Genomic DNA, 15612 nt, shown 5'->3' on the forward strand with positions numbered 1-15612 from the left:
AGTTTCAGGGGTACAGAGTTTGTTTGCAATAATGAAAACGTTCTGAAGGTGGATTGTGGTGATGGCTGCACACTAATGTGACTCTTGAAGGCAATTAAATTGTAGACTTAAACATGGTTAGAATGGTAAACTATGTATATTTGACCACAATAATGAGAAAGATCTTTGAAAAATCTCCCTGGCTTTCCATTATTTATGGTATGCTATAAAACAGTCTCTCTCTGGCTTTCAACACCCTCATTTTGGCTTCATTCTATTTATCTAATTTTATTTCCTATTACTGACAGGAATCTATTTTCTTCCCATATACCATAGAGATAACTCTCATCATTGCCTTTGTTCAAAATGTTCCTGCTGCCCCCTTATCCTCCTGTGGACAGAAGTAAGTTCTGCCCAAACATTCAAATCCAGCTTACGACTGTTCCTAAAAACTTCTCATCCTGAACTCTGCCTTCTCAGAAATGTGCCTACATGTACAGAAAGCAGCACAGAGCTTAGTATTAAGTTATTCTCTCCATGTTTTAAGATTGGGAATCATGTCCATAATCAGATTGTAAATTCCTCCAAGACCATGAACAGCATCGTAGATCTTGCTAAACTTCTACAGTAGACCAAGGAGCTTCTGAGCAGAAGGGGAGTATCAATCACTGATTAATTGATTGGTGGCTTCATAACAAAATGTTAAACACTTCAGTTATTCTCTTTTCAAAATTGTACATCTCCATCCAAGACATGCCAGGAAAAAGAACTTATTCTTCTTTTTAACAACCCCGTTCTGCATAAATCAAAATTCAGCTGAAAATGTAACCATTGTAAATGAGAGGTATGTGTCTAATGCAATTAAGCCTTCTCTGTTATCAGCTGACCCTTGAGAATGAATTAGACACTTTCTAATTCAGACATCTTCTGAATCAGATGCTTACCACCTGAGTTCTACAGTTCAGATCATGTCATTTCTTTACTTAAAAAGTCAGTGCCTGCTCATCTAGGAATTATGCACCTACTTTCAACCTCGTGTGCCAGGTTTTTGGTACCATGGCCTTGCAAGCCCCTCCTCAATGAAGGAGAACTCCCTCACCTCTGTGTAGTGGTACTTGGAGGCTTCCTCTCATTCTATCCCCTCCACTAAACAATCTCCCATCATTTTGCCCTTCCCATTATCTTAAAATTTTGATCTGTTTTCAAATTTTATATTAAATATCCAATTTTTCTGATCTCTCCAACTAGACGTGGTTTTCCTTTTCTGGGTCTCTAGCTCTCCACCTGCATGTCTCAGATATGTTGACCATGTTCAGTTCCTTGGGTTGCTTGCTTGCTACCTGCCTCCCCAGATTTTAAGTTCTTTGAGACTGTGAACCAAGTCATATTAAAAACTTTTCTATGAGTCCTTGTGCCCTGCTTTATCCGTGGTATTTGCTCCACAAATATTTGTTGAATGAATCAGCTTATTAACACAATAAAAGGCAGCTGCCATTCTCCCCAAGCACCCTTTCCTGTAATTCAGCCGCAGTATTTGCTTCAGGCTGGGGTCTGGAAACCAAGAATAAATTCAATGGGGATTATGAAAAGATTGACAAAAGCGATTTTACTGAGGGTCTATGAAATTATAGTGTTAAAAATAGAAGTTGCATTTTTGGTCACTGTGGTCACACCTGTCTGACTCAAAACTGACTTTTGTGAAGAAAATGTGTAGCTGGTAATCCGTACCAGATGTTACTCTTCAGAGAAAAGCAAAATTAACTTGAATACTGTAAGGAGAGAAGAAGCTCTACCAGATGAATGTCCCTTCTTTAATGCACAGTTGCAGGGGCACGGTCCTTGCATCCACAAGCCTCCTGAGGCCAGCCTGCATCGGCCAACGCAGCTGTCCTGCAGTCAGATGGCCTCGTCCAAGATCAAGGAAGAGGCACCCTGACCTGCCTTTGACTCAAAACCAGTGACTCACTTTTAACCACGGTTAGGAGAAAGATTCCACTAACAATTCAAGGTTTGAAGGAGATGCTAGGTTCTAGCTCTGTTCATCCACAGCAGGCTGGTTCAATGTGCCCTGGCTCCAGCTCACATCCTTTGGAAACAGTGTTGCTGGATTTAGCGAACAAATAATCTAAAACAGCAACACCAGAAACCCAGGGTACCAAACTAAATTCAAATTTCAAATGACAACAAATAATTTTTCAGTATGGTGGTGGTGGTGGTTTAGCCGCTAAGTTGTTCCAAACTCTTGAGACCCCGTGGACTGTAGCCCGCCAGGCTCCTCTATCCATGAGATTTTCCAGGCAAGAATACTGGAGTGGGTTGCCATTTCCTTCTCCAGGGGATCTTCACGACCCAGGGATTGAACTCACATCTCCAGCATTGCAGGTGGATTCGTTATGGCTGAGCTTCCACTTGGAAGCGTTTGTCCCAAATACTGAATGCGGAAAATACTTACACTAAAAAATTCTTTGTCATTTATCTGCATTAAATTGAACTGGACATTCTGCATTTCACTTGGCAACCTTGTTTAAAAAACATAAAACCAATCCTAGATGGGAGGGAGAAGTGAATTCTGTGATGGGGAATTAGGTGGTTCTTTTTTTTTTTGAATTGAAACACAATTGATGTACATTACATTAGTTTCAGGTATACTCCACAGTGAGTTGATATTTGCATATATTACAAGATGATTACCACTCTAAGTCTAGTAACCATCTGTCCCCATACAACGTTTTTACAATATTATTGACCATACTCCTTATCCTGTGCAGTACATCCCTGTGGCCTTATCTGGAAGTCTGTAAACTTAATTCTCTTCACCTATTTCACACACCCACACCTCCTTTCCCCTCTGGAAGTGGTTATCTTCACTGATATTATTTTACAATAAAATCTCTGAACCGAGACTTAAAGGGAAAACAGAAATACTGGTAAATCAAATACTTAGTTAACTGGTTTTCAAGGAATGAGAAGACAATGACTGCATTTGATGGGTGAACCTGAATAAGCATAATTTAATCTTCCCTGATGACTCAGAAGGTACCTATGGATGTTGAAGGGCTCAAGATCATCCTTGCAAACTCTGCTCAACACAGGCACACACCGACCTGTGCAGAAGCCCCAGTTCATTAACTTCTGGTAAACGAAAAAGCCCACATGGTCTGCAGTGTGTTCTTAGACAGCAAGGGCATCTTCACCAGTTTCTCTTTCAAAATGATGAAGCCTGCCTTGTCCAAATAATGCAAATGCTCCTCTGTCAATCACCTACAAAGCAGGATGACTTGCTCCAATTCTGTTCTCCTTATCTCTCTATATGGTGACCCATTGTTGTACACTCTGGTTATTACAGGATTGCTATGTTTCTAGCAAATAATTTCTGAACAGAAAAACTGGGTTAGACCTTGGGAGCTCTGGAGACTTTCAAGTGCTGTATTCTCATGGTAACTTTTATTTTTTTTTAATTTTTTTTTAAATTTTATTTTATTTTTAAACTTTACATAATTGTATTAGTTTTGCCAAATATCAAAATGAATAACTTTTAATTCAATGTTTTTTTGTTTTTTTTTTTTAAATCCTGATTGAGTTGGGGCTTGCCTGCTCTAGAGGAGAGGGTCAAATTTTGCAATCCAGTCACTTGTTTGTAGGAAAACATGGATAAAGCTGCAATTCATTAATTTGCTCATTCACTCGTAAAAAAAATAAGTATGTCCAGCATATTATGTTCCAGGCACACAGGATACAATGGAAAAGAAGACAAACATGACCCCTGCTTTCATGGAGCTTCCAGACCCACAGGAACCCTGCAGTCTTGTGCTTTTTTCTATCAGTCTCCACTGAGGGGACCATGATCTCTAAAAGATGAAAATTATCTCCTCTGGTAACACTGAGCAAACACTGATATCATTGTCTCATTAGAGGTTCTGTTTGCTGGGGCCTGTTGCAGGTTCAACTGATTGAGCACCATGCACCATTTAATATACCAGGTACTGTTCAGTGAGCGCTTACTCTAAACCAAGTGTTATAAGCATCCTTTCACTTAACCTTATTACAGCTGAATCAAGTTACTCTTAGTGACCAGAAGATGGAGATCAGAGGGACCATGAGTCTTGTCCTTGGTCATTCAGTCACTAAGTGGACAGCCCAGAGTGAAGCTTGGGTATGTCTATACACCTTCTCTTTGTGTGACCATCGTTATGAAGGCTGGCCTCTCTAAAAACCTGCCTTGATCAGTTATTTGGAGGTTGAGTTGTCTTATTAGAGAAAAAGTATCCAAAATATATTAGGGGTCATGATTAAGAGGGTTGCAGTATGTAATTTGAAAAAAAAAGAGCTACTTAAAATAATGATAAAACAGAGCAAATCAAATGTGAAAATATTAAAACATGGTATTTCAGACATCTGTGCTGTGCTAAGTCACTTAGTCATGTGCTATTTACTTCAGAAGACAGAGTAGATGTACAGGACGAGTAAGAGCAGTAACTGGTTGCCATAGACACACAGTGAGACTAACTGGATCCTTCTTCTACTTCCTGCTCTGGCCTGACCTGCCTACCTTTTTAGCCACTTAATCGCCCAGTACCTCATCTTCAACTCTCAAGTGGATATAATCCACCTACTTGGTCCAAATTTAAAAGAGACTCTTAAAGTCCTATTAACGTCAGAAGAAACAAACTCCAAAACAAGAAATATTGACAAATCGATTTCTAATATTGATGTTAGTATATGCATTCAATGAAAGATAGACATGTATTGAGCCAAAACCTAAGAGAACTTTGTCAGGGCAGTTAGTGAGTAAAAGGAGAATAAATTAACTCCGCAAATTAAACTCCTCCTGAGCTGTCGCTAATGAGGTCACCTCTAGGCTTCAAGATTTAAAAGACATGCATACACTACCACGTGTAAAACAGATAGCTAGTGGGAAGCTGCTGTACAGTACAGGGAGCTCAGCTCCGTGCTCTGTGATGGCCTACAGGGTGGGACGGGATATATGCATACATCTAGCTGATTAACTTTGTTGTAGCAGAAACTAATACAACACCGTAAAGCAATTATACTCCAATTAAAAAAAAGACAAAGCAGGTGAAGAACATTTCAAGCAACAGTTATATATTGTAAACCTACTAAGTAGTAGTCAGTATGGAATAACCAGGAGATGGAGGATGAAAGGGAAGGTATTTGTCTTCCTGGAACCTGCCTAGTGGAAAGACACCACTTGTAAATACCTTCCACATGCCAGCCTGTGTAAGCACTTCGTATTCACGAGCTAATTCATGATCACAACAACCCTGAGTGGAGTACACCATGATGCCTGTTTTCCAGGTGAGATGACTAAGGCTTTGAAAGGTAGTAAACTGCCTTTCAAAGTAATAAGCCAGTGAGTAAGTAGTACAGTAGGATCTGAACTCACTTTTGTCTAAATCCAAAGCATATGCTCTTAATTATCAAATGAAAATGACCAACCCCATTTATATCAAGTTACTCTCCTTATATTTAAACGTTGACATACATAAAAACCAGGTGATCTTCCATCTTACCTGTTATCTTGCAGCCATAGACTTCAAATCTCATAGAGATGCCAGTTTCCCAGGTCACAGGTTTGATTCGGACAAATCGAGTGATCAGGGGTTTGGGAAAAACTCCAATCACTACATCTGTGGGGTTGGTGTTTCCATGAAAGATCTAGATGGAAGAAGAAAAGGCCCTTTAATAACAGACATTTCAGATTAAAAACAAATGCAAAAATATTTTCACAAGTGCTTATCAAATTGTTTACAATCTCTTCATTGTTTACCATGGTTGAGGTGGTGTTAATAACTTGTCATGTTATTTTTCCAAATGATGGCTATCAGATAAGAACCATGTCTAAGATAGAATGTTGTCCTAATCATCTATTCAGTTTTCCGAGAGGATTTTTGTTTTTTATTGCCAGTTGTGTCCTACTCTTTGCAAACCCACGGACTATAGCCCACCAGGCTCCCCTGTTCATTGGGATTTCCCAGGCAAGAATACTGGGATGGGTAGCCATTTTCTTCTCCAGGGGATCTTCCTGACTCAGAGATTGAACCCACATCTACTGCATTGCAGGTGGATTCTTTACCGCTGAGCCACCAGGGAAACCATATAGAATGTTGTCCTAGTCAATTTTTCTGAGAGGATAGAGCCTCTAAAAGTATTATTATAAAGATAGCATTTGTTAAAGAATATGTGCAATTATCTAAAAAAGTGGGAAAATGATTAACATTATCAAAAGAACGTACAGAATACGGTGGACATTTCATGGGAACTTTCACTGTTTTACTTTCCCAGGAATTTCCCAAAGGAGTGATTTTTGAGTTCAATGTAGGATCTGGCTATTTGAAAATTCTAGGTTATGTTCAGCCCTAGGTCAAGGAGCTTCCTCCCTTTGAACTCCATTTCTTGATGGAAGATCTTATATCTGACGTGAATGAATGACTCTAATTTTTTTTTTTGGTTGGGGGGGCGGTTGTTGGTAAAAGTATGCGTCGGTGGTCAAGATCAAAACTGAATTATACATCATATGTAATGGAGAATCAGTTTTCCCAGGGCTTCTGTTTCTTGTTTTAAAAATGAGTCATTTTCTTCTAAGAAAGATGAGGCATGTAGCTGCGGTGTAATTACTGCCAGTCACGAACTGGTTTCCCACAAGTATCCGTGGGGGCCGCTCGGCCTGGGCATGATGCCACGCAGTGTCCTCTGGTGACATCTCCGAGGAGCAGGGGGCTGTCTGCCACGTGGAACCCTCTGCCACTCGACTTGTCTCAGGTGGGACTGAAAGCCTCCTCATCCCTGGATTTTACCCTAGCTTACAGTGGAGACAGCTGTGTAAAAAGTACCGTGTCTCAGACACAGGCCTTGTGTAGCTAGAGCACCATGGGGGCCATCAGAGGCATAGAGACTCCCTGGCGAGTCTGCAGAGGAGGACCACCATCCCCGGGGAGAAGGAGCTTATGGGTCGGACAGAAGTTCTTATTGCATTTAGCCTAAGAGCCCTGCTCCATGGGAGGCGGTCAAGCATTTTTACTAAGTCGGACGTTAGCCGGATCCCTCTCTGGAGACGATGTAGTATCGGAATTTATCCCAGCCTGTGATGGCCTTTATTTGTTTGCTGTTTTAAACGAATATGTATTTACTTAGTACTTCTGGCTGTGCTGGGTCTTCGTTGCTGCGTGGGCTTTTCTCTAGTTGTCGCTCACAGGCTACTCCTGGCAGTGGCTTCTCCTGTTTTGGAGCACCGGCTCTGGGGCCCACGGGCGTCAGTAACTGCAGTGTGTGGGCTCAGTAGTTGTGGTGCCTGGGCTTAGTTGCTCTGTGGCACGTGGGATCTTAGTTCCCCGATCAGGGATTGAACCCATGTCTCCTGCATCGGAAGGTGGATTCTTAACCACTGGACTACCAGGGAAACCCTGTGATGGCCTTCAGATTTCTGTCCTACTTCAGCAAATCTCTCTGGGCAGCAATCTATGTGAATGCATTTTTGTGTCCTGCTGAATAACGGGGACCTGCCTGAAGGGGCAGAGTTTCCCAAGCGAGTGTTTCAAGGGCCAGGGGGGTCCACTTCAGGGAGGGACCACAGGCTGGCTTACCCTGAGGACGTTTTATGTTTCCTGAAAACCAGGTGAGAACACACAGGCCACCAACAGAAAAAGGCTGCTGCGTCTGTGGTCAAAGGCCACTGCTGCTGAGGTGCATATGGCCAGCTCTCCCCAAGGAAAGGAGGGAAGGGGCATGCCGAAAGACCCCAAAGTACAGAGCAAGGCAACAAGAGCTGGACTCCGGGTAGACGAGGGGATTTCATTCAGGTTCAGTGAGAGGGCTCACACACACACCCAGTCTTTCCCGACCTTTTGTTCTTTCTGCCTCCTATTCTAGAGCCCCTCAGTGTGCCAAGGTGACACTGATTGTGAGCTGTGTCCACGTCAGACACCTCCACAGCCCCAGTGTGCTCTCCACACCCACATGTGGACAACTGTGGGCCACGCTGAGGAGGGGTCTTGGATAAAGAACGCTCACGGATTAAAGAGGCGGCCTGAGAGCTGAGTCAGCCCTCCCCACTCTCTCCGGTTCTTCTGTTGTCAGTGTGTCCTTGGCATTAGTGCTTTTTCATTTGTTTGAAACTAAAGCAGGCCTTCAAAAAAATGACTCCAAAACAAAAACAAGCCATGACACTCAGGGTCAGAATTTACTTGGTGGGTCTGCACCAATAGTGACTGTGAGGGATTTTTTCCCAAGATGCAGGATCCGCTCCATGTCCTCTAGGGCAGGACAGTGGCCTTGAGCTGGCCGCTCCACAGAACTTTCCTCCCACAGACGGCTGCATCTCTATGGCTGCGGCCTTCCTGCCTGCCCTAAGTGAGAGTGGCAGCTTTGCAGCTAGTCAGAGGGTAGTTTTTTCTTTCTTTTTTTTGGGCATGTGGGATCTTATTTCCCCAACCAGGGATTGAACCTGTGCCCTCTGCATTGGAAGCTCAGAGTCTTAACCAGTGGACCACCAGGGGAGTCCCTCAAAAGGTATTAATAGCCCTCTCACTTCACACCAAGGAGGCCTTTCTCAGTTCCAGACCCAGAAGGAGACATTTAAGCCCATACATGTTCCAAAGAGAGACAAGGACATGTTAATTGGTCTCTTCTGGAACCCAGAACTCCAAATTACCTGGATCTTTGCTCCCATTCTCATCAATTCTGCATGTTTCACTCAGCCTCCAGGGCAAGCTTTTAATTTTGGGGAAATGGCAAGCACGAGCTCTCAGTAATCTCTTGATTAGTAATTCAGAGCAAGCGTAACTTCAAATAAACAGCAGGCTGAGAAAAACATCTCAGCTCCAAATAATTGAGGACAGAGCGCCCGGGGGACAGGGCATGGTGTGGCCTCCTCAACAAAAAGCAGTGAGGAGGTGGTGTGTCGTTCGTGGGATCTGAGAGAACACCTTTAGTTCTGTTCATTTGCACAGAAGCAGCCAAACACACTTGTAAATTAGTTTGTGAGGCGCAGAGGGTAGATGAAAAGGAGTCTTCTAAAACCAGCCCATTACAGAGAGGAAGAAAGAATTAATCTATGAAAGAGAATGAGGAAACACGGGGAGAAAGACAAAACAAAACAACTCCAAGGGTTCTAAGGGGACCGTGTTTATCCTACGCATAGTCCATGTCCCGGTGGGAGGTTTAAAGCGATTCTTGAGTCTGACTTAATTTGGCTGGTATTGACTTTTCTTGGAAACATCCGTATAATTTCCTTTTGGCTTCTGGATCTGGGAACATGAGACCCCTTGGTCAGATTTAAACTTCTAATTGCACTTTTCATTTTAAATCAATTCAAAAATAAGCCAGGCCAGACAGCAAGCTCCCAAACAAACAAGTAAAAATTGATCATCCATTTCAAAGACTGAATTAGTGGAGGAGGAGGCAGGCAAACTTACAACAGGTTTATTTCCTTCTTTAATGGTGATCCAGTCTTCCCCGTTGGAGCTAATGTCTATTCTGTAAGTTTTGACGTAGTATTTCTTCCTGGTTTCCTTTGAAATGGCTCCCTGTGTCCCGACAGCTGTGACAAAGCGCAGAAGGCCCAGGTCTACCTACAAGACAATACAAGCTTGATCAGTTGCCCATCCTGATACCTCTGTAATGTGGAGCATCTTTTCCTGCGGGGACCACGGTGTAGTCTTCCTCCATCTGGGGTCAATAGACTCTAGTTCCATCGGTATCAACAGCCCCAAGAAAGCCTCTGATATGGTAAGACAGCCACTGCCCTAGCTGGCAACCGCCAGGGGGAAGAGAACTTTCTCATCCTTGCAACCAGCAACCAAGATTGCTTGATCCTTGGAACAAAAGAGAAAACCAGGACCAATATCCTATCACTGTATTTTCTAAGAGATTAATGACACTTTCTAAACAGTACATTAATAAATGTCATTTTACAAACAGAAAACCAAGACAAACAAGATAAGCTCCCCTCCTGGTTATGGAGAAACCTGGACTAGAACTTGAGTCTCACATGGTCCCATTTCCCATTGCTCTGCAGCAACCTCCCTCCTTCTAAATAGGATGTGGACTGGAACCATCCTGACTCTGAAAACCCTTGTGCGTGCTGTGCTTTGGGAAACGGGCCATAGATTTGTAATCTGGAATGGCCAGATTGTATTTCTGTATAATACAGAGATTTAAAGAAACGAAGCACAAATATTTGGCAAAATATTTCATAATGTTCACAAAAAGTAATTGCATGTTACGACTGATTAACAGTAACAAGATATTTCAACAGTATATTCAGTAGTAAGAGGCTGTTTCCCCCGAAAATGGTGACAAAAACAAAAACAACTCCCCCCAAACCCTAAGCCCACCTCCTTCCCCAAATGCAACTTCCGCATCCGGCTTTCCAGTTGCTACATGACAACCCAAATCTAAGGAAACAATATTTCAATTAACCCTCCAGTGCCCATGGCCATAAACACCTTAACAATTTCCATTTTATGCACAACCTGTCTCCTAAAGAATGGCTATTGTCTTCCCCAAATTGCTTTTTCCTGAAGGCCTTTGGAGCAGTAAAATCAACATGTTGCCAATACCTTCAAAACTGAACCAAGACCAAATACAGCAACAGCCCCTCCACAGAGAAACCAACTTGGACACACATAATTCAACAATAGGAGATTTCATCTAAAAAGGAAGGGGATACTATTCAGTGTAAAACAATCTTTATTTCATTATCCTGATTTTAAAGATGTAAAGTGCAGGCTCAAAATGCTTTTACCAGGTTTAAAAGAAAAAAGGAGCAAGCCTTTACTAGAAATACATATTTTTAAGATGATAATGGTAGATATGGTCTAAATCTTAATTTAACAAATAAGTACTTATCCAACATATTTTTATTAAGTGCCTAAACTTGCTAACTGAAATTTGCATTTTTTAACTCTAACACTTTGTATGAATTTGTGTACACATTTCAAAAATGGGAGGCAGCCCCCGTTTACCAGATTTAGCCAATAAAAATACAAAATATTCAGTGAAATCTGAATTTCAGATGAATAGCAAATATTTTTAAAATAAATACATCCCACGCAGTATTTGGGACATTCTAACAACAGGTTCATTGCTTACTTGAAGTTCAAGTTTTACTGGGTGTTCTTTTCTGAATGTGATCTGGCAACCCTAAATCTAACTCTGTTCTGAACAAATAATCAGATGATCTTAGGTTGCTGCAAAAACTCACTGATTTCTTAATGCTGCAACTTGAAAGTTAATGGCTACTCTAGACATAGATGCACTGAACAATTTCAACTGTTCTCAAATGCTCTCAGAACACTTAAGGCTTTACTAACGGTCCACTGAGTCACGCCCTCATGCCCAATACCCAATCCACTTCAACCTGAAGAGCCCTTAAAACCTTGACTTTCAAGGGACCGCGAAGCAGAGCTGTGCAAATAAACTCAATCAAACCTACAGATGGGTCTTCGGTTTGGAAATGATTAACTTCCCGAGAGTGCACATGCAGCTTAGGCTGATTAGGAAGAGCTCTAGAACTTCACGCTCTGGTTGTCCTTTTCCTATTTTTAAAATTTTGTTCTTGGGATAAGATAAGAAGTTAACTGGTGGTCAACTAGAAGAATCCTAGCACTAGAAACAACCAACTTTAAAGGAAGGATCTATTGACTGGAATTAACCCGATGCCCAATGTAAGAAATGTCCAAAGTCCCAAATCAAAAGGCCCCAAAGCATGTGCATGAATCACTCATAAAGAAGAAAAGATATGTTCTTTTCTTAACAGCAATGAAATGCATTCACAACCTCCCATTGTAATTGCATGAGGTTTCCTGCTATGCTTTCAATCTCTGCAGATTCTCTTACTTACTGCACTGGGATACTTGAAATTTCATTTAATTTTTCTTTCTAACATTACTGCCACTGGGTTTAGAAAGAATGAATGACAACCAAATAATTATAGCTGGGACTTGAACCATTGCAAATAAAACTGAATGGTACCCAGAACTCTTAACAAGACACAGCCCAGTACTGGAAACTCTCACTTGCAACACCATGAGCTTCTGGTAAATTCTTTTTCCCCGGGGACCTTTGTGGACTGCGCTAAAAGCAACTCTCAGTGCCTGAGAGTTTGGGAGGAGATAGATAACTATCAGCCTCAGAAGCTCCACTGCTCACTCTGCAGGTATCTGTAGGGAGACCCAGAAGGACTTACTGGGTATTTACACCTTTTTTAGTGTTGAAGCTATCTTTGCTAATCATGACGTTGCTTTGATGTACCTTTTTATTTATGGGCTTCCCTAGTGGCTCAAAGGGTAAAGCATCTGCATGCAATGCAGGAGACCTGGGTTCGATCCCCAGGTAGGGAAGTTCCCCTGGAGAAGGAAATGGCAACCCACTTCATAGTACTCTTGCCTACCTTTCTCAGGGTCGAAACCATCTCTGCTAATCATGAGGTTGCTGTGATCTACCTTTTTATTTCTTACGGCTGTGCTGCACAGCATGTGTGATGGTAGTTCCCTGACCAGGGATCGAACCTGCACCCTCTGCATTGGAAGCATGGCATCTTAACCATTAGACCACCAGGGAAGTTTGAGATTTACCTTTTCAGTCTCACCTGCTACATCCACCTCCCTTCAATGTATCTTTCAGCCACATCAAGTATTTATTCTTCCAAAAGATATGCCTTCTCTGCCTTTGCACCCTCACATATAAAGTTTTCTTGACTTAAAAGGACATTTCCTCTTTTCTTTGACATGATTGTTTCCTCTTTTTGGCCTGGTAGGCAGAATAAGTCAGAATTGATGCTTTTGAACTATGGTGTTGGAGACTCTTGAGAGTCCCTTGGACTGCAAGGAGATCCAACCAGTCCATTCTGAAGGAGATCAGCCCTGGGATTTCTTTGGAAGGAATGATGCTAAGGCTGAAACTCGAGTACTTTGGCCACCTCATGCGAAGAGTTGACTCATTGGAAAAGACTCTGATGCTGGGAGGGATTGGGGGCAGGAGGAGAAGGGGACGACAGAGGATGAGATGGCTGGATGGCATCACGGACTCGATGGACGTGAGTCTGAGTGAACTCCGGGAGTTGGTGATGGACAGGGAGGCCTGGCGTGCTGCGATTCATGGGGTCACAAAGAGTCGGACACGACTGAGCGACTGAACTGAACTGAACTGAACCTCAGGATGTTTAGTGCAAAGCTCAGTTCTCCATCTCTCAAGTCAATATATTGTGTTTTTCCTATACTTTCATCCAGACCTTTAAGATTTCTTACAAGGAGTATCTGTTTTTCTATCTAGAAAAGTGATAGATGTCTATTAAAAATTCCTAAGATACAGAAGAGACTAAAGAAGAAACTGCAATCTCCATAAGACCACCAATAGGAAATAACCACTGAAAGTAGTCTTCCAGAGTTTTTTTTTCCTTATGCAAAATATATGTGACTGTTGTGTATATGTTTTGTTATTATTGGGTTGATCAAAACATTTGTTCAGGTTTTTAACCCGAAAAAACTTTTTGGTCATCCCAATACAAGGTCATATTACCTCTATGTTTTTCTTTAGTTTTATGGATATTTTCCACATTAAAAATATTTTTCTATACCATCAGTTTCAATGGCTTCATGGTATTGGTTCTAACAATGCCACTGGTTGTAACATCATCTGTTTAATCAGTATGCTGCCTGTGAACATTTCTACTCCCCTTGATTGATATTTACCCAGTGAACACTTAGTATCAACTTTCCACTAAGTTCTGTATTAAATGATGAAGATACAAAGAGAAATAAGAATGGGAGACACAAACAAGATTACAGGATGGGCCAGTGCATGGAGGAAGGGAGCTAGGGAGTTGGAGACATCTCACAGTTGACTTCCATGTCTAAGACACCTATTGAAGGATGAATGGTAGGAACTTACAAGGGGACAAAAAAGGGAGAGAATATTCTAGAGAAAAGGAGGAATGGGAAGGGCAGAGGCAAAGGGAAGGAAATGAATGAATGAAATAACATCACTAAACAACCTAGCATGTTTCTTTCTCATCCCTATAGATATTATTTGTCAATAAATGGGTGGATCTCTAAAGAGATTGCTCTCTGCTCATTTGGAAGCCAAAAGAAGCAGTTGTCATGACTACTACTCAAAATCTGGCCATCCTCTTGGTGGGTTAGCTTTCTGGATTCTGATGAGCTCGCCCCAACCTCACAGTCTAACAGACAAGATTGGCGACCCAAGATAGGCAGCTGAAAAGACAAAGATACAACCCCCAGAAGTTCTATACAATGGCAACCCTCTGTGTTTTGGAGGGTTCATCGTCCTGAACAATATTTCCTTTCTTTCCGTAAAAATTTAGACACATAATAACCATAATTAACCTGCTTTCCCTAAATCCAATCAGCCCTGTTCCCATCACCGTTTTCTTATTTTAAAAAGAATGCCACTGTTTCACAGCTGCTTTATTTTTAGTTGGAAGATGGGTGTGATTTCATATCCGAGTCTGATGTACTTCTATTTAACATGAAGGGTGATGTTGAGGGGATGTGATGATGGGGTGTGTAGCCAGAGCTGCACATCAAATGCCTTCACTAGAATCGTGGAAAGTCTCACTCCATGTGTGTGTGTGAGACAAACATAAACATCTGGTATTTATCTGATGGTCTGTAGGCGATTTGACAGAAGTTTCCCAAACTCCTTTGGAGTTCGAGTGGCCACTCTTTGAGTTAGCTTATCACCATTAGCAGAAGTGACCCAGTATGACATCCTGTTTCCAATATAAATATAAAAGTCTAACACTGCTGGGAGAATGTCTACACCCACATCTTCTTTTCACTGTGCTCCCCACGCAAAGAGAAGACACAGCTAGACACAGTGGAGGAAAGCCCCCCTTTTATTCAGGGTGGGGAGAAGTGAATTAGTAAAAGAAAACAGCCATCCTCATCCCCTTCCGGGGGCGGGGGATGGTGTCCTACAGCTCCTGTGGATGAACTCCCCACCCTAACGCCCTCTTCCTTGTAAGATGTCTGCAGGTATTAACCCACATGCACTTTATGGCCATAGCATTGTCTTAGTAATGACAGGAAACACATTCCCCAGATAAAAAGAAGTCAGGAGAGAGACACATTTTACCGGGAATCACTTGAGGACAGAGGGCACATTTTTAGCATCATGTAGTAAATCATTGTGCAAACCTCTGCAAACTGCTGGTCAAACACCAGCATGCAGCCTCCCAGCCATGCAACAAATATCGTTGCTTCCTACAATAATACATAACCAGCTACGCGTAACATCAGAATGTGGAAAGCCTCATTTCTAAAATGAAAATCTGTCTTGCTCAATAAAATACTGTCCCTTGAGCGAGCATTGGCAAGGGAGTGTTTCCCGGTGTTTAACATTCCCAAGACAGGTCTGTACGAGAGCCTGAAAAAATAAAAGACAAAGAATGGAAGTCTGATTAAAAACAGGAAAAATACTTTTTTTGATGGGGGGAGGTGGAGTATGTTGGGTTCTTTTTAGAGCATCTCCGATGACTCAAAGAGCTGTTTAATTCATCACTAGACACTACAAGCTAAAGAAAATATTTTTAAGCAATTGTCTCATTTCCTCAGATAACACATATGCTTTCTGATAATGCCTGAGCATCTGAAC

At 41.9% G+C, this 15612-nt stretch overlaps 1 protein-coding gene across 6 annotated transcripts in view; it reads right to left on the reverse strand.

The window, feature by feature from the left end:
- NRP1 (neuropilin 1) overlaps nucleotides 1-15612 on the reverse strand; it is a 147134-nt gene that overhangs the window by 33626 nt on the left and 97896 nt on the right. For all 6 annotated transcript variants that reach the window (XM_086334588.1, XM_086334590.1, XM_086334587.1 and 3 more), the window contains 2 exons: nucleotides 9411-9566; nucleotides 5511-5655 (listed from right to left, as the gene is read on the reverse strand). In XM_086334588.1, coding sequence (XP_086190714.1) covers nucleotides 5511-5655; nucleotides 9411-9566 — 301 coding nt within the window. The remainder of the gene's footprint in view (nucleotides 1-5510; nucleotides 5656-9410; nucleotides 9567-15612) is intronic.

This window comes from Bos grunniens, chromosome 13, assembly GCF_055505025.1.
Source record: "Bos grunniens cultivar Pamir isolate PY7600 chromosome 13, Bosgru_T2T1.0, whole genome shotgun sequence".
NCBI classification, from domain to species: domain Eukaryota; kingdom Metazoa; phylum Chordata; class Mammalia; order Artiodactyla; family Bovidae; genus Bos; species Bos grunniens.